This window comes from Apteryx mantelli, chromosome 2 (genome assembly GCF_036417845.1).
Source record: "Apteryx mantelli isolate bAptMan1 chromosome 2, bAptMan1.hap1, whole genome shotgun sequence".
Lineage (NCBI taxonomy): Eukaryota > Metazoa > Chordata > Aves > Apterygiformes > Apterygidae > Apteryx > Apteryx mantelli.
Window position 1 is genome coordinate 108,334,082 of NC_089979.1, and position 25,190 is coordinate 108,359,271.

The following is a 25,190-nucleotide window of genomic DNA, read 5'->3' on the forward strand; positions in this document are numbered from 1 at the left end:
TGTTTTTACCCATGCTTAAAGTCCTGGGTATTTAAAACAGCAAAGATGAAAAGATCTCTGAGATCTTTTCCATCTCTGAGAAAGCATGGAAGGCAATGACATCTGACACCAAACAATTCTTTCATCTATCTTGCATGCATATAAAGATCCTGAAATTAGATGCTGAAGTCTGCAGAATTAAAACTGTAAATTAGGTGTACATTCTTAACAGGAATGATACTTACTCATTGGAAGAGATGGCTAAAGAATATGCTAAATTTTCTATCATTTGAAATCTTCAAAGCTAGATAGAATGCCTTTCTACAGAATGTGTTATACTACTATCATTACTTTTTGGGTTAGATGCAGAAAATCATTTGGTGAAATTTTATGGCCTCGGTTAAGCAAGAGATCAAACAGAGGGATCATATTCTGTTCAGGCTTCAAAATATATGAAACAGGAGAGTAGGTGTGATTCTATAGCAACAATAATCATAGCAGTTGAAGTTGCGGCCTCACTGAAGTCTGTGAGAAAGTCCCCACTTCCTGTAATGAAACAGAGATTCAATCTATAATTACAAAAATCTTTGATATATTCATTGCATTTAAGCTTAGGGCTATATGCAGATTGCTTTGCTCCACTTCACCCATTTTATTTTATTGCTATTATGTTTAACATTTTATTTTGTATTTCAGCTTAGTTTTAATTAACTTTGTATGACTTACATTATTTAAGCATCTAAGAGTTTGCAAATGTTCTCTCTATTTCTATAGTGGGGAGTTCAAAATGGCAATAAGAAAACACACTTGCAAAAGTTCTGTTTCTTCTTGGTTTTATTTGGGTCAGGGGCAAATCTTTCAGTGATTACTATTTTTAACAGGAGCTGGGCATTTCCACTGCTTGTCTTTGATGGTACTGGAAAAAGGAGATCCATGCAAATAAATTTTCTGGACTTTTCTGAACATTATGAACAGCTGAGTTCAGGTGAAAATTTCCAGAAAGCCTCAAACTCATGTTGACTTTGAACGGAGTCAGCAGTTGGTATTGTGACTATGGTCTCCTGAGTATATGTGCACAGGCTACTGTCAGTTGTCCTGAAACTATATGGGTGGGCTTGGGAAAGTGGAGTCCTGTGGAAGTCGCTCTGGTCCTTTTCAGGAACAGACGCCTAATGGTTCGCCTTCAAGTTAAACACCATAACTTTGTAGAAAGACAGATCTCAGGTGAGACTGGAACTTGGTTTTCTGTGTCCCAAGATGAGAGTATATTTTGATTGTTTCCCTGAGAAAAAGAGTAGTTTGTTGTGAACAAGATGGAGTTTGTTGAAGAATACTACCTTGTAGAGTGGGTTTCAGTTAAGAGATTGCATGATTTCAGAAGGGATTTTCAGAAGGGAACTATTTATAAAGGGATCTCTTTCTTACTCTGTGTATCTGGAAAATTTAAACTAAGAATCTGGGTTCAGGAGAAGAAAAATGTTTTAATATGAGAAAGTAACTTCAAAAACGTTCTGATGTTACAACTGTGAAATAGATTTGACTGGATTCACCACCAGCCACATTGCCATTGCTTTGAAATTCCTTTCATTTAAGCTTCATGAAATGCTCAGGGTAGTACTTCTGCGGAAACCATTGGGCTAGAGGACATCAGAAGCTGTGATTCATAATAGAAATGACTTTAAAGGAGGTATGAAAAACTGGAGATTTGTTGACATTGTACAAGAATACTTAAGTAAGGAAGCTGAGAGGCCCACATCCAAGTGTGTTGCCTACCAACTTTGTTCTGTTGAAAATTAAAGCACATCACATTTTTATTTTTGTAACATGCTGATATGGCTTTTGTGCAATGGAACAGAAACATAAATAGCAAAGGAAGGTAGAACAAGATAGCCTGTGATCCAGATTCCATCCTTATTTTACTGTGGGGACTTGTACAGAAGCAGGAGGTATGATTCTTGCACTAAGTATGCAACTGTTACAGTTCTTTAAGGGCATAATTTGAAAAGAAGTCCTTCCAGTCACTTCAATGGATTTTAGATCAGAATCTCTTCTAGGGAGATTTCTACCCTTGGCTTTCTTAAAAGAATATTTTATTGATGTGGGAATAGCTTTAATCACCCATGAAAACTTGGTAAAGAGTGTTCTGTTTTTTATGATATGGAAAATATCCTGCTGAAGCATTAAACCTTTTAATGAAGTCAAACCAAATAAAACTTGCCCTACATGACCTAAAGCTCAGCTCTTGAAATGTCATTTACTAGGATGATACATTCCCCATGTGTCAGACTGTTTTTTTTTTTTTTGTCCACAGGTGAACTTACACAGCCTTGGAGGTGTGCCATGGTTACTAGTATTGGGTATTTTAGAAGAGGTGAGAGATAGGAATTCTTACTAGCAAAGTTTTGTCCCCTCACTGAAACAACAGAAAATAAGCAGATCCTTGTCTCTGAAATTATGTCATTTTGTTTTCCTGAAGCCTAAAGCAACTGTATATCCTTAATCTTATCCTTGAGAAACTGCTGACAACACAAATGGGAGCTTCTTATTTAATGTAGAACTAATTATTGATTTGCCTGCATTCACTGAACGAAAAAATCTGAACTACAAAACCTTTTTGACAGTCTTTGCTACTACCTTCAGTCTTGACTATCTTAGTGTGTTAGGAATAGGGATATAATTCTAATGAAAATAATTTGCACTAAATATTTGTTCTTGTGCTTATGTTGTCATATTGAGAATAAATTAGATATTTGTATATTTTTATATGTTTATTTCAAAGCCTGACTCAAATTCTGATTGATTGGACAGTAACGCTGACTTTATGCAGGCAGTCAATTATCTCCTGTCCTACAACATTGGTGAGGTCTCACTGAGTCCCATAATGAATCTTTTACTGCATTTATATATAAGTGAAACACCTGAGAATCATGATAAAACTCAGGTTCACATAGTTCTTATGGCAGCAATTTATTGCCTGACTGCAGGTTTTTTTAAATCTCTCTGGCACTACAGGGTTATTACAGCAAGTTAGAGAGACAGGTATTCTAAGTATGAACTTGCTGTTAACATCTCAGAAATACTAACTGAGTGTTCTTGAATGGAAGCTTTGATGAGAATTAAATCCTTCTTGTGACATTTTTATGCCACATGGAGATGTGGAAGTGTGAGCAACAGCACCTGGCAAGCAAGCTGTCTTACTTAAAAGCAAGCAAACCAGATGCTCATCAGGTTGGAGAAAGATTTAGCAGGAAATAAAAGTCTACACAAATGTTCATTGCTCAGATCTGCAAGAGAAAACTCATACTTTATGACTTGTCCTCTGGATACTGAGGAAAATTATATTTCTAACATATCATCTGTATCTTCAAAAGTCATGAAGGGTTTACATTTGAAAGCGGGACTCATTTTCAAGTGAACAATCTACAGAACAGATCCCTGTTCTTATCAGCTCTCTAATTTGCAAAACACAACCAGGTAAGTTACAAAATCAACTTTCTTAGGGAGAATAAACAAGATTTCATAGAAATCTTCTTTTTTCAGGGTACAGCAATAGTAGGACTTCTGAATTTTCTTTTTATGGGTCCCTACTTTCCCTATCCTTGTATGTGCATCAGATAGACCCCCTAGTTTAATAAGCCCCAAATGCATCTGCCTTCTGACTACATAAACTAGCTGTGTTCCAAGCACACTGACTAGATTAAGCAATTTTTACCCTAGCCGAGCAACACTAACCAAAATGTTTCTGGCTTTTCAAAGCCCTAGCTGTCTCATACAACACTGGGAAAGAAAAGTCTGACACTGAGTGTTGGTGAGTTAATGCAAGACTGGCATACTTAACTGTGTTGGTATTTTCCATTTGGGCAAGGTATCTGATCTGATCCCTTGGGAAACCATTTATTCAGATTAACAGCTGTCTGAACCAGCCAGCTATGAGTCCATAGGAAACATGCCACACCTCCTAAAATAGAAGCATTTAACAGCCAGAAGGGAAACCTAACTGCAAGTCTTGTTTAGTTTCCATTTAGCAGTGAGAGAAGTAAGTCCAAATACTACACACAAGAAAGATGCATATATCAAAATATGATACCCTTCCTGCTTCCAAGCCTGCAAAGTGTTTGTATGAATCACATATATTTTTCAGAATTTTTGAAAACTTTTTCAGATATTTTGAAAACTTTGTAATTTTCTGACAATTCTACTTCAGTCTGAATGCTGAAATCTTCAGTTAGTCACTGTAATCCACTGATAAAGTTTCCTTTTGGAAGGAAAAAAACAACTGTCAGGCATCTATTTTAATCTTTAGGTGGATAATTCTGTGACACATATTATCCTTCACCTTTTGGCTTTGTTCCCAAGGACACTTCTGCTTTTTATATTTCATTTGTTATCGGTTTTGGTTTGCTTCTTATGATCTATCAAATCCAGATTAATCCATCCAAACCCAGATCAATCCACCTGTCTCTCCCGCCAACAAAACTGTTCTCACACCCTGCTGCAATCTCCATGTTTGCAGACGTGACAACCAGGGAATGAAAACAGAGAGCTGTAATGACCACAGAGAGAAGACTGTCTAGAAACATCGATCACTTCTTGCAGAGGCCCTTTTAGTTACATAAATAGTATTATGTTATTTCAAAGGTTTGTAAACTGAGATACAGAGATGAAGTTCCTGCCAGTGCTGTACCAAAAACTAAATAGGCCAGAGCTCTATGCTTCAGTAATACTCTCTCTCTTAAAACTCCCGTCACACAAACACTTAAGCATCTGCTCATCTTTGCAGGCTTGAACGGCTCTTCTAATTTCACTGGACTGCAGGATAAATTTAAATTGAAAGATATTCTCATTTGCAGACTCAAGACTTGCAGCATGGCATTTAGTTGTCTATACATTGGGGTCCAGTGCCATTTAAGATGCTGCAGGGTATCCTTCCTGGCTTCCAGCTGGTGCTCCAGTGATGCAGGTTGAGCCTAAGTCCCATGTCATCTACCAGCCCAGATGTCTCTGATGCCCTAAGGCATCTACAACGGCACCTGTATTAGTTCTGGCTTCCACCTCAGCTGTCGTCACACGAGAATGAGCGTTTCAGAACAACACAGCTCGAAATGACAGAGGGAGAGGATGGCTTTTGTTAACTCCTAGGAGTGTCATCTGCAAGCAGAACCCCACTTAGGGTACTTTTTATTTCTAAAATTGCACTGATATCTTCAGGGGAAGAAGGTCATCAAAATACAAGGCAGTACAAGCTACAACTAATAAACCAGATGGAACCAAAAAAGCCTTGGGTATCTGCTTACCTGGAGTACTATGTCCCTTTCATTCCGTGTGATGTTAACAGTATGGGGCTGCCCATTTGCCATGTTTCTGTGGTCAACATCAATGTTATATGGCTCTCTGGTGCCTCCTAGGCTGTACCGAATTTGTAAATTCCCTAGTGAAAGAAATGTGAAAAGCACCCTTAGATATTTTGATCTTTTTTACCAGATATTTTCCCCTCTTTATTTTACACATATGGCTGCTATCATTTTACATTTAAATCACCCTCAGAGGTGGCCTCTGCAGTAGGAGAATTTAGTTAAGAAGAGATGGTGTCTAAGAAGTTACACATTTTAGCACATCCAGAAGCACTACATGGTTGAGATTATTATTCTTGCTTCAGTAAAATTCTTTAAAATTAAAAATGATACAAGGCATGAGGTTTTCTAAACTATTGATATGTATACAATAAAGTTAGAATTACAACAAATTAACAGTGACATTACAATCTACACATGAGATTTTCTTGCTCTCACATTTAATTGTTGTTAATGGGTGACCGTTTAGATTTTTATGGAAATTTGATAATATATGGTGAAAAGGAAATCTCAGGTTATATTGTTAGAGAAGTTTAGTCAGAAGTGGTTAACCAATATTCATGACAGTCTTCCAGGCCATTTTTTTTTTTTCCTAAACAAAACTGTTCCTCTGGAGTGTCTGTTTTTTCATAGCAAAATTCAATATTGCATTAAAAGCACACTTTCTGAAATGGGAAATGCAGACCCAGTTATTGATCAAAACCTGAAATATTCTGACTCAAAAGAGCACTCTTAGACCTTTAGAGCTGTAGTTTGGATGTCTGACATGGAATGCACCCCCTTTCTTCCCCATGAAGGGGGAACATTATGTGGCACGAGGAATACTCATATTAGCCTATCCCATAGAAGAGAATAGGAATAGAAATCATCCAAATTATGATTTTCATGAGACACTAAAGCACTGTTTGGAATTAAGATAATATTGGGTTTTCATACTCAGAAAGTGGGCCAAAAACAACCTTCAGCCATCAAAACAATTTTAGGATCTTATATATAATGCTACACTGATATTTTGACCACCGTATTAGGCAGGCAGAGTTTTAGAAGAGCTGAGCACATAACACTTCCCACTGACTACCAGTGATATTGCCACGAGTTCAGTAAATATTAACTATTTATTCAGATGCCCACATGTGGATACCTACTTGTCCTCTCCATAGCGCTAGTTCATTCTGTGGATCTGATTATTACACCAGGGTTTCTGTTTGTTTTATCAACTGCATTGAATTGAACAGTTCACAAAACCTAGTAAAACAGAATAAAGGTTCAGGCCCCATGTGTTTTGCTTTTACATTGCAAGGGTGAAGAGATTTTCTCTTTAGTTCAGAGCTTTGCTGAATGTTATTATCAACTATGCCTTCAACAGAGAAAGCCCAGAGCAGTAGCTTACCAGATGGCTTGACAAGCACTGCCATGTAGTCCTGGGTATAGGAGCTGATGTACAGTAGGACACAAGGGGACTTGGTGGTGCTGAAGCTGAAGCTGAGCTCTTCTTTATTCAAGTTGAGGTCTGGCACTGTGGTCTCAGGGTCCATAGAACTCAACAGCGTCCGGCTAACTAAGTCCTTCATGCTGGTCCCTGGAGAGTGAAAGTTGTAACGAAGCCACATTCCCTCTTCAAAAAATGCCCCAACATCTTGAAAATAAAAGCAAAAAAAGAGAAACTGAACTTGCTGACACCTTCTGGATCAAACGTATTACTACTGGACTTGAGCAGTACTAATCTGTGTGTGTTTCTACTGCTGCATTATTCAAGCATTTTGCCAATATTTAGGTCAGGAGCCTCACAATTTTCCAGGGAGAATGAAAAGTAATATCTCCATTTTATTGATGGGTACCTGAATTTGTAGAGCAATTGAAAGATTTCCTTTGGGTCACACAGAAATCTACACTTTTGTCTCATATCAATGCTGCAGACCAGAAGACCATGCTTTCTTTATTCTTATCAAGGTCTTGCAGTAGACAATGCTCAAAAGAAGAAGGTACAAGGAAGAGAGATTTAAGAAGCACTACAAACAAACACTGTCAAGGAAAAGGAAAACAAGAAATTCTAACTAGCAAATTCTACTGGACTTGGTGTAATCTCCAAAGGAATGATGGCGATTCTAGCCCTTGAAAATTGTGAAATAGGATTGGACGCAACACTAGAAAATTATCCCTTGTTAGCACAATACTTCAAGCGAATTGCATAAGCAGGATGGCTTACGGGAGGTAAATAGGGAGCTTGACTCATGGTGGAGAATAAGGCATGAGACATCTGAACTGTAACTCCCAGGAGCTGTTAAACAGCCAAAGTTTTTCAAACCATTCTGAGACAAAATGTCATATTTCAATAATGTTGACAGAAAATAAAACTACTTTTGGCAGAATTAATACTTTCAGTTGAAAAAGCATTGTTATTACCTCTCATAATAATGCAGTCCTGCCTACTTCTTAACATTAAACACATAGTACAAGACTGACATTCTTACAGTGAAAGCTGACTGTGACAGCCTCCTAAGGCAATCACAAAAACAGTTGCCTGCCATTAGTGGCATACAGCCTTCTAAGTGATCACTGGACTGGTTTCCTAAGAGAGTCATTATTTAGTGATACTGCAGTGCTGTATAGGCTTTGCTATCTGGGGCAACATCATTAAAGGAAATTTTAAATTACATGTGAGCTTTAATAAGAAGGCATGTTTATGAATATTTCCTAATAAAGAACAATGAATAAATATTATGAATATAGCAAATCAGTAATGTATATAAAAATGGTTATAAGCAATGCTCAGAGTTGACCACCATTTAAGAAAAAAATCTTTTGTCATTTAGTACCTCCTTATAAGTGATTTATAAATGCAAAGCCAACACAGATTGGTACCAAACTATCCATCTAAACTTCTGAAAAGACATCATGCTGTCTTTATTTGAACAGAAGTTTCATTTTATCCCCTTCTGCATTTGGAGTCTTCATGTCCCTTACACGATTCTGAGCAAAGGTTTATCACAAAACATATGAAGCAAGATGTTGATTTTATGAGCTGTGTAGTGATACAAGGCAAGTCAGAAACGAGTCCTCAGACTTTATTCAGAGTACATGAGAACAGAAAAGATAAGAAGATGGGTAGTATTACCATAGACTTTACTGATGCTCCTTTTCAGAATTTTGCTAACTGTAGTGCTGGAAAAGCTGTATGGTTTCCTGTTACCACGTAAAAGTTCTCCAAAACTCAAAATATAATAGTCACTGTCACTGTGCAGCCACATAAAATAACTACTCAAGTTGTGGTCCCAAGGTGCTATAAATAATTTGATCATTCTGATAGGTTTATCACTGTCATTTTATAGGAGATATCTTAAATCACCTTGAAAGCGTTATGGGACAGGTAATTCAGTTTAACAGCTATATTTTGCAGTAGACCCACTTAAGTACTCCTGGATTAAAAGTTAAGGGCCCTCTCCTGAAAATACTTCCCCAAAACCTTGATGCCTTCTGCTATTAAGAGTAGTGTTGAAGATAAGTGGTAGCACTTAAAAACGTAAGTAGTATAGACTGCAGCTCTAAATATTTGCAAGACTGGCTTAAAAATATCCTTATGACCATTAATTTATTCTTCTTCAATTTCTGCTTATAGCTTTATTTTATTTTGAAAAAAAGACATACACAAGCGGATCCTCCAGCAGACACTGCACCAGTTATAGTGCCACTATGCCGGCAGAGCCATGGACCGGAGGCGCGGGGCAGCCTTGCTGCCTCACACTGCAGGGAGCACAGCCCCTGTCGAGGCCCTGGTTATACCCAGCACCTATGACCAGAGTGTATCCATGCAGAATTATATTTGTGTCCTTCCCCCTTCCCGCCTGTTTACTCTGCTTGCCGTGCCTTGCATTTTAGGGAGCGATCTGTGGGATTGCCTGGCATTACACTCGCCTGTTGCCTCACACGCTGGAACTACTGGAAGCTTCAGCTCCTACCTGAGCACTGCTGCGAGGCTGAACAGGCAAGCATGGGATGCATTTTCCACAGCTATAAATGTTATTAATTGCTACTTAAATATTCATTACTACAAAGAAAGCTTTAAGTAAACAGCACTGTCTGAAGTGGTAAGATTTGTTCTTTTTCCTTAAAGATTTCACAACAGAGCACAGAATGTTCTGTAAGTTTAACTTGATTTATGCCAAGAAAGTACTTTCCAGTATAGCTGTACTATTACAAGGGTACAAGCTATTGCAACGAGCCTTAAAATCCTCCTCACATGCGTATCACTTCTCTTAAGAGGAAGGACACAGTTCAGTTTGGTTGTGTGAATAAATTAGGCCCTCATCAGCAAGATATTGAATCCCCTCAAGTTCCAGCTCAGCAAAATAGTTAAGCACATGCTTAACATCCTTTGCTGAACGAAGCAGACATCCCTACTGCAGCAGGACTACACGGCGCTCAGTAGCACACAGGAGCGGACTCTAGCAAATATTAGAAAATATTAGAAAAAGCTAAAAGATAATCTTCTCTATATTGAACTCAGGTATAAAAATGACTTTGAAATGCTAAGGGGTGATCAGTGAAGAAATTACCTGCTTGGAGGCCCCAAAAAAATCATCTTTGTGAAACTGATAGATGGAATATCAAAGTCCCTCATTCAGCAAAGCATTCAAGCTGCCTGAAAACATTTGGATAAAAGGAAGCACAAGCCCTGCTGATGAAATGTGGAGCAGGTTTCCACATACCACTCTCTGCTTTCTTCTGGAGGATTTCAAACAAGATATATGAAAAGAAGACACTTGGGAGATCAGGCGTAGTAAAGGGTTTCTCTGCAAACTGCCCTTTCAAGACAAAAGCTTTGGAGAAATGAATGTGGGGGTAGCAAATCAGTTTTTTTTGGATAGCAGTACAGGCATACCTCATCTTGGTTTATTGAGCTTTGCAGATATTGCGTTTTTTACAAATTGAAAGTTTGTGGCAACCCTGCATTGAGCAAGTCTATCGGCACCATTTTTCCAACAGCATGTGCTCACTTCATGTCTCTGTGTCACATTTTGATAATTCTCACAATATTTCTAACTTTTTCATTATTACTATATCTGTTATGGTGATCTGTGATCAGTGATTAATGTTGCTTTCATGCCTGCTAACACAACATCCATTCTGCAGCTTATGGATCAAGGAGTAATTTCGACTTTCAAGTCTTCTTATTTAAGAAATACAAGGCTAGAGCTGCCATAGATAGTGATCCATTCCTCTGATGGATCTGGGCAAAGTAAATTGAAAACCTTCTGGAAAGGATTCACCCTTCTAGATGCCATTACGAACATTCGTGGTTCATGGGAGGAGGTCAAAATATCCATGTTAACAGGAGTTTGGAAGAAGTTGATTCCAACCCTCATGGATGACTTTGAGGGGTTCAAGACTTCAGTGGAGGAAGGAACTGCAGATGTGGTGAAAATAGCAAGAGAACGAGAATTAGAAGTGGAGCCTGAAGATGTGACTGAATTGCTGCAATCTCATGACAAAACTTTAACAGATGAGGTGCTGCTTCTTATGGATGAGCAAAGAAAGTGGTTTCTTGAGATGCAATCTACTCCTGGTGAACATTGTCGAAATGACAACAAAGGATTTAGAATATTACAGAAACTTAGTTGATAAAGCAGTGGCAGGGTTTGACAGGACTGACTCCAATTTTGAAAGAAGTTCTGTTGTGGGTAAAATGCTATCAAACAGCGTCGCATGCTACAGAGAAATCCTTCGTGAAAGAAAGAGTCAATTGATGCAGCAAACTTCATTGCTGTCTTATTTTAAGAAATTGCCACAGCCACCCCAGCCTTCAGCAACCACCTGATCAGTCAGCAGCCATCAACATCAAAGCAAGACCCTCCATCAGCAAAAAGATTATGACTTGCTGAAGGCTCAGATGATGGTTAGCATTTTTTAGCAATAAAGTATTTTTTAATTAATTTTTTAATTACATTGGTTTTTTAGACATAATGCTATTGCACACTTAATAGACTACAGTAGAGTGTAAACAAAGCTTTTATATGCACTGGGAAATCATAAAATTTGTGTGACTCGCTTTATTGTGATGTTCGCTCTATTGCAGTGGTCTGGAACCAAACCTGCAATATCTCCGAGGTATGCCTGTACGTATTTATAAACCAATATACAGTGAGGTCATGCTCTGTTGACAGACTTTGCAAATACATAAAGGTTGGACTAGCTTTGTAGAGAAACCCAGGATAGGATTTGTGGAGCATTAGAAACAATTTTAGCAAGCAAGATATGTATCCCCAGTGTGAATTGTACGTATTTTACAAATCTATCTGTTTTCAATTTGAAGAGGGACAAAGCAAAAGCAGATCCAAAACTTCCATGCACAACATAAATGTACCTAGAACTGAAAAACTTATTTTGAGGGTCAGATTTCTTTGGTCAGCTCCTCAATGTCCCCCTTCCACTTTGCTATTTTTATTTTCATACACTCTCTTACAGAGACATGGTGGGATAGCTCACATGACTGGAGTGCTGTCATGGATGGCTACGTGCTTTTTAGGAAAGACAGGCCAGGAAAGCAAGGTGGTGGAGTTGCTCTTTATGTGAGAGAGCAACTGGAATGTATTGAGCTGTGCCTAGGGGTGGATGAAGAGCGAGTCGAGAGCTTATGGGTAAGGATTAAAGGGCAGGCTAGCATGGGTGACACTGTTGTGGGTGTTTACCACAGGCCACCTGATCAGGAAGAGGAAGTCGATGAGGCCTTCTACAGACAGCTGGAAGTAGCCTCACGATCCCAGGCCCTGGTTCTCATGGGGGACTTCAACCACCCCGATATCTGCTGGAAAGACAACACAGCGAGGAACAAATAGTCCCGGAGGTTCCTGCAGAGCATTGGTGACAACTTCTTGACACAGGTGGTGGAGGAGCCAACAAGGAGAGGTGTGCTGCTGGACCTCGTACTAACAAACAAAGAAGGACTGGTGGAAGATGTGAAGGTCGGGGGCTGCCTTGGCTGCAGTGACCATGAGATGGTGGAGTTCAGGATCCTGTGAGGAGGAGGCAGGGCACTAAGTAGGATCGCAAACCTGGACTTCAGGAGAGCGAACTTTGGCCTCTTCAGGGACCTACTGAAGGACTACCATGGGTTAGGGCCCTAGAAGGAAGGGGCGTTCAAGAGAGCTGGTTAATATTCAAGCATCACTTCCTCCAGGCTCAAGAGCGGTGCATCCCTATGAGTAGGAAGTCAAGCAAAGGAGGTAGGAGACCTGCATGGATGAGCAAGGAGCTCCTGGCAAAACTCAACCAGAAGAAGGAAGTCTACAGAAAGTGGAAAGGGGGACAGGCCGCTTGGGAGGAATATAGGAACGTTGTCAGAGTATGCAGGGATGCGACGAGGAAGGCTAAGGCCCGTTTGGAATTAAATCTGGCAAGGGATGTCAAGGACAACAAGAAGGGCTTCTTCAAATACATCGGTAGCAAGAGGAAGACTAGGGAAAATGTGGGCCCTTTGCTGAATGGGGTGGGTGCCCTGGTGATGAAGGATGCAGAGAAGGCAGAGTTGCTGAATGCCTTCTTTGCTTCAGTCTTTACTGCTCAGGCCAGTCCTCAGGAATCCCAGACCCTGGAGGCAAGAGAGAAAGTCTGGAGAGAGGAAGACTTTCCCTTGGTGGAGGAGGAGTGGGTTAGAGATCATTTAAGCAAACTTGACACCCACAAATCCATGGGCCCTGATGGGATGCACCCACGAGTGCTGAGGGAGCTGGCGGATGTCATTGCTAAGCCACTCTCCATCATCTTTGAAAGGTCATGGAGGACAGGAGAGGTGCCTGAGGACTGGAAGAAAGCCAATATCACCCCAGCCTTCAAAAAGGGCAAGAAGGAGGACCCAGGGAACTACAGGCCAGTCAGCCTCACCTGCATCCCTGGAAAGGTGATGGAGCAGCTCATCCTGGAGGCTATCTCCAAGCATGTGGAGGACAAGAAGGTGATCAGGAGTAGTCAGCATGGCTTCACCAAGGGGAAATCATGCCTAACCAATCTGATAGCCTTCTATGATGAAATGACTGGCTGGGTAGATGAGGGGAGAGCAGTGGATGTTGTCTACCTAGACTTCAGCAAGGCTTTTGACACTGTCTCCCAGAACATCCTCATAGGTAAGCTCAGGAAGTGTGGGTTAGATGAGTGGACAGTGAGGTGGATTGGCTGAACTGGCTGAATGGCAGAGCTCAGAGAGTTGTGCTCAGTGGCACAGAGTCTAGTTGGAGGCCTGTAGCTAGCGATGTCCCCCAGGGGTCAGTACTGGGTCCAGTCTTGTTCAACTTCTTCATCAATGACCTGGATGAAGGCACAGAGTGCACCCTCAGCAAGTTTGCTGACGATACAAAACTGGGAGGAGTGGCTGATACACCAGAGGGCTGTGCTGCCATTCAGAGAGACCTGGCCAGGCTGGAGACGTGGGCAGAGAGGAACCTCCTGAAGTTCAACAAAGGCAAGTGGGGAGTGCTGCACCTGGGGAGGAATAACGGCATGCACCAGGACAGGTTGGGGGTTGACCTGCTGGAAAGCAGCTCTGCAGAGAAGGACCCAGGAGTGCTGGTGGACACCAAGTTAACCATGAGGCAGCAGTGTGCCCTTGTGGCCAAGAAGGCCAGTGGTATCCTGGGCTGCATCAGGAAGGGTGTTGCCAGCAGGTCGAGGGAGGTGATCCTCCCCCTCTACTCAGCCCTGGTGAGGCCACATCTAGAGTGCTGTGTCCAGTTCTGGACTCCCCAGTACAAGAGGGATGTGGCACTACTGGAGCAAGTCCAGCGAAGGGCTACAAAGATGATTAGGGGACTGGAGCATCTCTCTTATGAGGAAAGGCTGAGAGAGCTGGGCCTGTTTAGCCTGGAGAAGAGAAGGCTGAGAGGAGATTTTATCAACGTGTACAAGTATCTGAAGGGAGGGTGTCGAGAGGATGGGACCAGAATCTTGTCAGTGGTGCCGAGCGACAGAACACGAGGCAACGGGCACAAACTGAAACACAGACGCTTCCATCTGAACAGGAGGAAAAACTTTTTCACTGTGAGGGTGACAGAGCACTGGACCAGGTTGCCCAGAGAGGTTGTGGAGTCTCCTTCTCTGGAGATATTCAAAACACACCTGGACACAATCCTGTGCAATGTGCTCTAGGTGACCCTGCTTGAGCAGGGGGGGTTGGACTAGATGATCTCCAGAGGTCCCTTCCAACCTCAGCGATTCTGTGATTCTGTGATTCTGTGATTCATTCTGTCTGGGACTAGGGGTGTTGAAAGACTGGAGAAAAAAGCCAAATAGCAACAAAAACTCATTTCTTGCAAAAATTCCACCTGAGGCAGGGTATAAGAAATTGAACAATATCATGACATTTCTGGAGGAGTGTTGTAGACCTAAGAAAATATAAGTAGGGACCTGAATTTCCTCTGCTACTGTTTAACATCAGTGAAATGTGTCTTTTCTTCTTGGGTAGTTATAACGACTCTGCTAGTCCTACACTCAGTCACACGCATAACTTATTTCTCCATTACTTTTTTCTCACCTGTGAAAAACATTGCCAGGAGTGAATAGGCAGAGGTTTGGCTGAACACAGCTTTGTAAAAATTTTCTGTCCGGAGACACATAAAAGACACAGAAGTCAGTGCTCTCCACTAGAATTGAATTGGCTCTGGGCTGTTAATAGGGAGAGGAAAAATTGGACATGACTATTGTCATGAATCAAGTACAAGATATTACTCCTAATAAATAAAGAAGCAGCAGGTCTGTGGAGTTACAAAAAGAAGGCATTTCCACATAGGAACTTTTCAAGAGTGGCACTTCAAAAGGTGGAATCTATCTTCTGCACTAGGATAGTTATCACTGTCTGACAACTGTCATTTCACATTTTTCCAAGGAAATTCAAGACCTGACTTGTGCCACCTTTCATCTGGGGAAGAAGGAAAATCAGCGCTGGTTACTTCTGTGATATTACTATATTTGACTTTTTTGAGGCTAGGCCTTCAAAGCAGTTTCATTAATGGTGGATAACATTGTGCTGTGGTAAAATCCCTTCCTCACAGAAGTTGGTGACAAAATCCTGAAGACTATGAAGCCTGGCCAGGACACATATGAAAACTGCAGCAAAGAAAGAACCTCTCTTCATTTCACAAATCTGACTGAAATGCCTGCTTAGAGCTGTAAGCATATCCCATCTGGAGGCTCTAACCTTAGCCACGGTTAGATATAGTAAATTAAAAATACTACTCTTTGATCCTGCCTGCCAGTGTTCAATGCTCTGTTTTGTCTGCACAGGCTTCTGAACGTGAACAGCAGCAGCCTCCAAATCCTAACCAACGACATTCACTGGAGGTATTCGCACACTTGATGCCTGCACAGAGATTGCTAGGGCAATTTAGACAGACCAACCAACAAAACCTCTGCCCCCATTCATCATTCTTCTTTTCTTTTTTGATTTCTTATACAGCCATAAATATTGAATATAGACTATCTAGAGCTGGCCTGTCTGCCTTGTGGCTAAAAAATGTGCTAGAGAGCACCAGAAATTGCAGCTACTTTCAGGCTGTGGTCACAAAGATTAAGACTATTTGCTGAGATACATCCTGACCATAGGGCATCAGTAAAGTGTCAGAATACCATAACTGCTGATCTGGGAGAGAATTTACTCTGAGTGGTCTGAAGACAGTAATGTCTATCGCTTAGCTGGTTAACTCACTTAACATTTATTCTACCCTCAGACTCATAATATTTAGTTCCTGAAACTGAGAAGTTGAGATTTAAAGGTTTCTTCCTGCATCATCAAGTCTAGTACTGGGCTGTCATCACTATAATCATTTTTGATGCATGTTTGAATTTTTTCTGGGTGGAGTAGAATAGTACAATGCAGCAACTGCTCGTTGAAACTAATAGCATCCAAACCCACTGAATGTTTGGTTTATCTGTATAAATATATAAGTACTCAATATAAAGACAGCTTTCTTGAACAAATGACCATCAGAACTGGGGAATATGGAAATTAATGTGTGCCAGTGAAACTATGGGGCTGATCAGAAGTTCATACAAAGACATACAAAAGTCCATACCTTCAGTAGAACTGGATGAGTGCCATGGAAGATGAGGTTACACCACCTGATTCACTGCACCTACAAGCATCCCTAGTCAATGGTGAAAGGTAGATTCGACCAGGAGGCAATTCAAAGTACCTAAGTGAGGCTGAGCTCTGAGTCTCCTTTGCAGGAACCACTATTTCAACTTCCATTAAATGTATAGAAAGCCTAGGGAAATAACTTCCTACAATAGCCTTTTATAAATATATATTTATAAATATATAAATATACTTGTGTGTATATATATATATATATATATATACACACACAAGTGCCTTTTATTCTGCTTTGCTCTATCTGGACAGAAGTATATATGCCAAGGAAAGCCTAACAATGTCAGACAAATCTCAGTTGTGGCTCATTCTGCGCTGATGGGAGTCACTATAGATATATGGATTCTATAGCTACAGCAGTTTGAACTGATGTCTAGGGCAGCAGGCTTAGAAAAAGGGAACAGCAACCTGTTCTGCATATTCTCTGCTGAATCTAAATGAAAATTCAGCTCCCTTTTAATGCAAGTATCCATAATGGTTAAAACACCCTATCAAATAAAATGATATGGATGAAGAAAACTGTAATGTCAAACATGCATCAGAACAGGTTTCATGGTTTCCAGCAGGTCCTTGGAGGTGCTTTCTAGGTAACCTCAGAGAAAAACTTGCAGCTTTACAAGACCCATTTGAGAAATATTAGAGACTGCCATTTGATGATTGCACAGTATTCTGAGTGACAATTTTGATTGGGGAGATCGGGCTTCAATACCTTCCTGTACCACAGGTATCCACTCCCAAAGTGAGCAGTTCATTGCTTCCCTCATTATCTTGTTTGCTTTCTGTATTACCATAATAACAACATTTTCTTGCACCACAGAGTTATTGTGAGGAGAAATACCTTACCAGCTTGTAAGAAGCCAATACTACTTCAATGCCAATTGAAGATGCCAATACTATTTATACAAGTGTATAAATATTCCATGCAGGTATCCAGCGTGAGAACTTTAAATCTGGCAGTTGCTTGTGCACAGGCACTAAGGCACTCAGCAGCCAACAGTGTTGCTGAGGTTGATCTGCTCATCTTTCATAAAATATCTGCATTCAGTGAGTAATGATACCAGAGCAGGCCTATTATAGTTAGCTGACAAAGAAATTGAAAGTTTATCACATTTTCTGAGGCAAGGTTTGGGATTTTTTTGAAGTTATTATCCTTATTTATTTGTTTTCTGTATACAGAATAAGAAATCTCTGCACTTTATTAGAAGTGTATTATGGATCGATGATAGACTGGGAAGTTCAGTTTATAATCTGGTTCTATCTCTTTGAGATATGTTGGTAGTACAGGGAAGGTATTTTTTGGTTTAAAAACAAAATAAAATATTTTTTCCAATAAAAAAATTCTTGCAACTTAAGTGAAATGCAATTTTCAAAGCACTGGAGCACAAACTGCATGTTTAATAAGGCAGTATTGACAGGACAGAAGAATGGAATAGTTTTATAGAATATATTTTTTTTCAGTGTGTAAATATCTATACTCAATAGACATGAAGTAGTCGTTACTTTTCAGCAGAGGCCAGGACCCCAATCCTGAAGTCTGATCCATAGGTAGAAAAGCTTGATCCTCTACGGTGTTCAGTCTAGTAAGTACTAGACTGGGAGCCTAACATTCCTAACCCAAAGAAAATTTCTTATATAACTTTTGGTTAACAGACTGTGATCATGTTATACATAGCACTTTTTTTTCTTTCTTTTTTTTTTTTTTGTGGGGAAGGGGCAGGGCAAAGAAGGTTCCTTTGATTTCCTAGGTTCTTGGGGTGTGAGCAATGAAAACTAAAGTTAGTTACCTTAAAACACAGGAATAATCACCTCCACATTACTTACAGAAATGAAACGTATTTGCAACCAGCAAATTAAAGGGAATTGAATGGGTGTAACCAGAGCAGAATTTGGAGATGATCAAGTGTCAGTTTGTGAGAGTCTGTGGAAGGGTGCAGAGGTGTCTCACCAATGTGCCTGAGTAGCCAGACCTGGTCGTCTTTTTAGCATCCACTAAGCCATATAAAAGGCTGATTTTTCCTCTGAGGCAGAGAAGGTAGGGAGAGAGGATGGAAATCTGACTGAGACAATGTTATTGTAAGTGCTTTCAGGGTTCATATAAATGTAAACACAGACATGAAGGAGTTCAGTTTGGGCATGGCATAAGGATTGCATAAGGAGCTGGAGAAAAAAGTGTATACACTGTGCTCTTCTACTTCATGTTTGCTCATGCAAATTGAGCAACTGCACAGAAACTGGGAAACTTTGAATTTACCCTTCCAGAACACCTGAAGGCACTTGAGTCAAACACCAGTTATTTAATGTCTTTTTTTTTTTTTTTGCCATGCTGTCTTGGTGGTGGGCATTTTCTTCTCCTAAAGGTGATCCACAGCACTTCAATACCCAAAGAAGGGAGGCTTTCTCCCCAGGGGACCCCCAAATTACAGTGCTGCCACTTGCTCGGCATACCCGTTTCAGCATTTGACCCTTGCTATTTTTCATTTAAAGGAAGGAGAGGGTTTGTCTTCTAGAGGAACAAAAATTAATTATTTTCTCAGAAATGCTTTTATGGTGATAGGAGGACAGCTGTGGAAAAAAAGAAGAGAATTTATGATTAAGCAAAGAACAGGGAAAGGTCAGAAAGCAATCTGCAGGACTGCAGAAACATTGCAGCTATTCCTCATAACAGTTTCTCAGAGCAGTGAAAGGAGATTTGAAGCCAATTGCATATGCCCTAAATACAAAACAAAAATAAAGGAAAAATAGATGTCAGGCTGTATTTTCACACTTTGTTCTTGTAAAAAAAATAGTGCAATTTTCAGGCAACTACCACATTAATCACGTGTCACCTGCTGCTAATCAGGTTGGAGACAACACAATTTCTTGTCATTCATCAATCCATGATTGTAAGGAAGGATTTAATCAGAAAAAAAAATCCATGTTATGCAAGGCCTGTTTTTACTCTGAGACATGTTGATTATTTACAAAACATTGTACGGTGATTTCCTGATAGTAATGATACTTTATTTGCTTAGATTTTTCCTATCACTTCTTCTGTTAGCACTTGCTGTAAGTAATCAACCCCCAAAAGTTTGCCATGCCATGCATGGGACTGGTCACGTGACTTGACTATTGAAAGAAAATTTTTAGCTAAGAAAAGCTTCCCGTGGCAAATTAAGTGCAGTGGGAGGAAAAGACTGTGGTATAATCAAAGGTGATATTTTATGCCACCCTTCCCTGCTGCTGAGTATTATATTTCTCTTGAAACATCTCTTATTGATTTCAATGTGATGATTTAAAAAGTCTGGTTCTAATGACCATCAAACCAACAGAGCCACTCGGGATGGAAAATGTACTCAAAGGAATAAAAGTAACAAAACCAAGTCCTAGTGCAAAGCATTAACCATGTTATTTCTTGACAGCTGGACTGAATTCCTAGTATAGGTAACAAGCAAAATAATCTTGCTTATCGTGAGTTAGACCCCATTTGCATTCCCTCGAGAGGCCCCGTGAGAGCCCCTGTGATTGGTATGGTCTGCTCAGAGGAGACTGGGCACTGGAATGATCTGGGAAGTGTCACCTCTCCCCTGCAACACCATCTGCTGGTTTGCAGTCACTGCTGGAGCCGGTCTCTTTATTTTCACGAGTGATAAAAACTCATTTGTATAATGAAAGAAATATTGCACATGACATGAGCGGTGTTTTGTAACGACAGCAGGGGATTACAGGATCTGATGAGAGTATCAAACAATGTCATTAGCTATGGAAAATACATTTGCAATCACCATTCTCTTATACCTGCCAACTGCTCTCTAAACATCACAGTATCCAACTCCATGCTGTGACACAGGTAAAAACCATAACAGACACAGCAGTATTCAACTATGCCCTTTCTTTAAGGAACAGAGTTGCTTGAAAATAGAGAACATATTCTTCAAAAATATTTTTACAGACATTTCAATACTTTCTGAATGGGGAAAATGTCAAAGCATTAATGAAGAAATTTGTGGAGGAATGGTTAAGCGAGAGAGGGTATGATCTGATTGGGATGAGCAATCCCGTTCTCAGGGTAAGGGAAGGAATGTAGGCCAAGGCGAGCGAGCCTTGCAGCGGCCGAGCAAGCCTTGCAGCGGCCTTGAGCACTACAAAAGAAGGTATTCACAAAACTGGTAAACAAGTCTGGACGGAACTAGGTTCCATAAATGTCGATGGAGCACAGACAGCAACCTTGCACCAATCATATATCCACTTTATGCGCATGGACAGAAACTGTAACCAGTCATGTAACTATTGCTAGCGCATGCGTATTGCTTGTCGATATATATACTTTGTGTAAGCTCTAATAAAGGGAGAACGACCATACTCATATTGAGACTCATCGTTACTCCGGGCCCGTTCCCCCCACTCCGACAGAAATTAATCAAAATAACAGATTTGGGATGCTTTCATTCACACGTGTAAAAATATAATTTAGGTAAATTTTGTATACAAATAACCTATATTTAAGGTGGTATGTGATGTGAAAGATTCCCTGCTCTTCTCCAACAAATTTTGCAAAAAATACTCTACTGTTTTGCCAGTATTTATTTCACTGTCAATTACTATTCTATCTTTTCTCTTCGTATCTAGTAAAGATATCTAGTCTTGTCTCATGGACCAGGAGCTTATGCTATAAGATTCCAGGAATTGTTATTAGAAATAAAAGGTAAGATCCTCTTCATTCAAAAATCTTGGGAGTTTGGCAACATTTACAAGATGTTCCAGTATTTTACTCAATTTAAAAGGCTTAATGCAAGTTAAATTTACAATGTAAAATTTATTGGGCTGAAACTGAACTGTTTTAAAGATCTCATTATCAGCACCATTTGTTTCAGAGGTTTTACAATTATTTTGATCACGGGATGCTCCAAACACAGCCTATTTTGTGTTTAATTTATCCTTTAACTTTTATTCCGGTGCCACATGATTGTTTTTACAGAGAAGCCCCATGAAATCACCCACAGGAAACCATACTTGGGGTTATTCTCAATAGCTATGTTGGATTTCAGTGCTAACAGAAAGGAAATTGATAATGTGCATTTTGCACATTAGTTCTTAATGATTTAGAGAAATATTTTTAACTGCTTGGAATAGCCTTGATATTTAAAGCAGAGATCTGACATCATGTTTAAATTGCACAACACAGTGTGGTGCCGAGATCCTCATGCTAGCATGAATACCTTCACACGGCTCAGCGCAGCCCAGCAGCAGTGGCTTACAGCAAGTTTTATTGTAGGCTTTGTATCATATTGCACCGTGAGGCCTGGCCGTGCCCTGCAAATACTGTGCTCTCAGCTTTACTTTGGATGGCAGCTGTTAGTTTTACTTCCGATGGTGTGACCTAAGGCAAATCATTTTGACCAACCAAGACACTAGGGGGCCAACATATGGATGCTCAGAATTGATTTTCTGAGGCTCTAAGCAGGCATAACTCCACATCAGTTCAGTGGAAGATCTGGGTACTTGGCACTTACGCAAACTTGAGTGTTGATACAGAAAACATGGGCAGCCAAAAATGGAGACAGCCAAAGTTAGAGGTCACTCCAGAAGGTTTGGTCTCAAAATTCTCAGTCTCCTGCTCTAGAAAATGGTGGTTGCAGTATATTCTGAATTTTATAAGCAATGCGACACCCAAAAGAGAAAAAATGCCCAAACTATTACTGCCAAAACTCTAAGCCTTTGGCTAGACTGGGAGGCTCATAAGGAGAATGAAGAGTATAATGATTATTGCAGGTGTTACAACAGTGCTTAGAGACCGACCAAAAACCAGGGCTTGTCTGTGCTAGGTTCTTGGGCATTCACCTCACGGAATTTTTAATCCTGTTATATCCACATTCTGGAAAAATAAAACATTTAGCTTACAGCTAGTTTTGGCAGAAGTTTGGGGTTTTCCTATCTTTATGAGAAACAGAAAAACGTCAGTAAAAACCAGTGTGATGAATTTCAGTAATACAGAAAAAAATATTAAAAAGAAAATTCACTGAATATCGCAGCAATTTCTCTCTCTCTGTCTCTTTTTTTTTTTTTTTTTTGAGTTAATACATGTCATCTGTAAGAGACTGACACAGTTTCAGCCTCAGTGGGTTTCCTCTAGACGTAACTGCACTGGAGAACAGGAATGCTAAATGTGTATTACCATTATTCCTCAACTCATAACAAATTCTTTAGGACGTTTGCTAAATTAAGTGAGCTCACTATATTCAAATTCCCAAGAGTTACTGTATGTACAGTCATGGATGCAATGGACATGTTTTATATTTGTCTTCAAAGCAACATAGCATACTGAAACTTGATGAAATTCTGGTATGCAAGCATTAAGCCATTAAGCAGAGCAGCAGTCACATGCTTCCCTTCAGCTGCACTAAAAATACATCAAATTTACTGGAATTTATAAAAAGTCATTCATCAGAATAACTGGTGATGTGAAAACGACTTTTTAGCTTTTAGAAGAGGATATTCCAACGTACGAGCTATTGTACACCAAGGGCAAAGCTGTGTTCTGATACAACGAAATGAAGGTGGATACAGGCTGAAGCACAGGAGGAGAAAATACATGACTGGCTCTTTCTCCTAAACACTTAGCTGCTTCTAAGTATGGCTGCAAGGGAGCAGGGTATGGGTATTTTCAAACTAACTCTCAAAGCATGTCTTTGAAAAGATGAGAAGTTATGAAGGAGTTGGGGAACAGAATGCCAAAGGACAGGAGCTTTTCCCTACCAGCAAGATGAACTGATTAAGGGTATTTGGTCACTGATGACCCAACCTGCCAGCAGGAGTCCTGGTATGGTGGGTAACTTAAAAGCAGAAGAAGAGCAGTTCATGAGACTGGAAGTTCCTTTAATGTCACATATACTTATGACAGAAACGTTCACTTTTCGTAGTTGAAACTGTAGGATTACAACCCTGTGAGACAGCTTTTAGAAATGCTTAGGAAAAGCAACAGACTGGATGATTTTATATACCAATAAAAACACAGTGAAAGAAAGCTGGTGAGAAATACTAGCACCTCAGAAAAATGTGATGAATTCTTTCAAAGTGCTGAAAAGAATATTTGGAGAATATAATGGGAATATCCTATGAAATGTAAAGGAAATGAATGGTCACAAAATCTGCACACTGTGCAAACATTTGGGAAATTGTATTTCCCATTACTACTTTGTCACAATCATTTCCAGTCCAAATAAACAAAATCATATGGAAATAAATAAGCATCTTCATCCACACATTTTTAGCATGTAAGAACCCTCTGTCTTTCACTTCCTTCCTGTCTCTCTTCCTTATATAGGCATATGTGTCAATAATAAAACAGTCTCTTAACAATCATTGATTTTGATAGTTCAGTCCATGCTTTTGGCATTCCCAAGGACTAACATGGATGTGGGAGCTCTGTACCTTCTCTTAACCTGACAAGCTCAATCTCTAACCCAATTTGAACCACTAAAGGACATGATCTGGCTATGAATGGAAAGAATTTTGAATCCAAATGCTGCCTCCCCACCCCAGTTTATAAAATATTCAACCCAAATTTCACACCTACGTATCTCCAAGTACATTTCTAAATCAGAATAGGTAGCTTTTGTTCAAATTCATATTTGTCTAAAGGAATAAACATTACATTATGCTAGTAGGAATTTATTATTCAATAGCTCAGGACTGTGGAATACAGTCTGCCAGACCCGCTATGAGTACAGGCATTCCTGATTAATTTTGTTGTTGTGTTATTTGATTTAAATAGGTAACATACATTATCACTAATGAGAGATTTGGTTTTAAATCATCATGTATAAATCCCTGGGAGTATAATTTGACTCGATTGTAAGAAGTATTAAACAGGATTTACTTGTTTAATTAATAAAAGCTGAAGCATTGATTCTATTGTGTTTTTTTCTCCTCTCATACTATGCCTCCTGCATGAAGAAATTTACCTTTTATGCAAAATGGTCCATCGTAGGCTGTTTTGGAGCAGTCACAAGAGTAGCCATTGTACTTCTCAACGCATTTGCCACCGTTTGCGCAGTACATTCCATAGCTCGTGCAATGGCCAGAGCAGCCAGGCTTCACCCCCGGTGTGACTTTTGCTCTCTCTTCCAGGTCCAGTGTCACCCCGTTCATCCTCAATGAACGAATGCAACCTAGAAAGCCCCGCTGGCCTCCAGCAGCACCTGAAAGGGAATGCAAAACAGTGGGACAACACTGGACAGATTTTATTGTTGCTTTATGGGAACTATCCGGCCAAGCTTGTGATGACAGCTGGAAAGAAGTGGCTTCTCTGAAAAGCCAAGGAATTCCCATGCGCTAAGGAAGCAGAAGACAATCAAATCTAAGCTTTCAGACCATACCAGAAATAAATAGTAGGTGCCTTGGCTGATTACATTAGCAGAGACTCCAGTCCTTTGCTGGAAGACTTCATTTCTTTTCAAGATTTTTAGAGAAAACAATGAAAGTAATAGGCTTGGATCTCTAGCTAAGATACAGCCTTATGTTCCATATGATTAGTGATGATGGATGCTACTAATAATGCCATAATACCTTAGGCAGTGTTACATTTTTCAAAGTTAAGATGGGGAAATGGGAAAAAGATTTAAATCCTCACTCTCAGTTGCAATAGGAAATACAGATGTTCATTTCCAAACAGCATCAGGTGTATTGTTTAGTTGCCAGAGTAAAGGGAGAAGGAAATAACACTGAAGAGCTGTATTTGAAAATTTGGG

General features: G+C 39.9%; 1 protein-coding gene across 1 annotated transcript in view; it reads right to left on the reverse strand.

The window, feature by feature from the left end:
* CNTNAP2 (contactin associated protein 2) overlaps positions 1-25,190 on the reverse strand; it is a 1,164,397-nt gene that overhangs the window by 74,995 nt on the left and 1,064,212 nt on the right. Inside the window, exons 18-20 of the mRNA XM_013955738.2 lie at positions 24,405-24,641; positions 6,721-6,966; positions 5,274-5,407 (exon numbers count right to left, since the gene is read on the reverse strand). Of these exons, the coding sequence (XP_013811192.2) occupies positions 5,274-5,407; positions 6,721-6,966; positions 24,405-24,641 (617 nt within the window). The remainder of the gene's footprint in view (positions 1-5,273; positions 5,408-6,720; positions 6,967-24,404; positions 24,642-25,190) is intronic.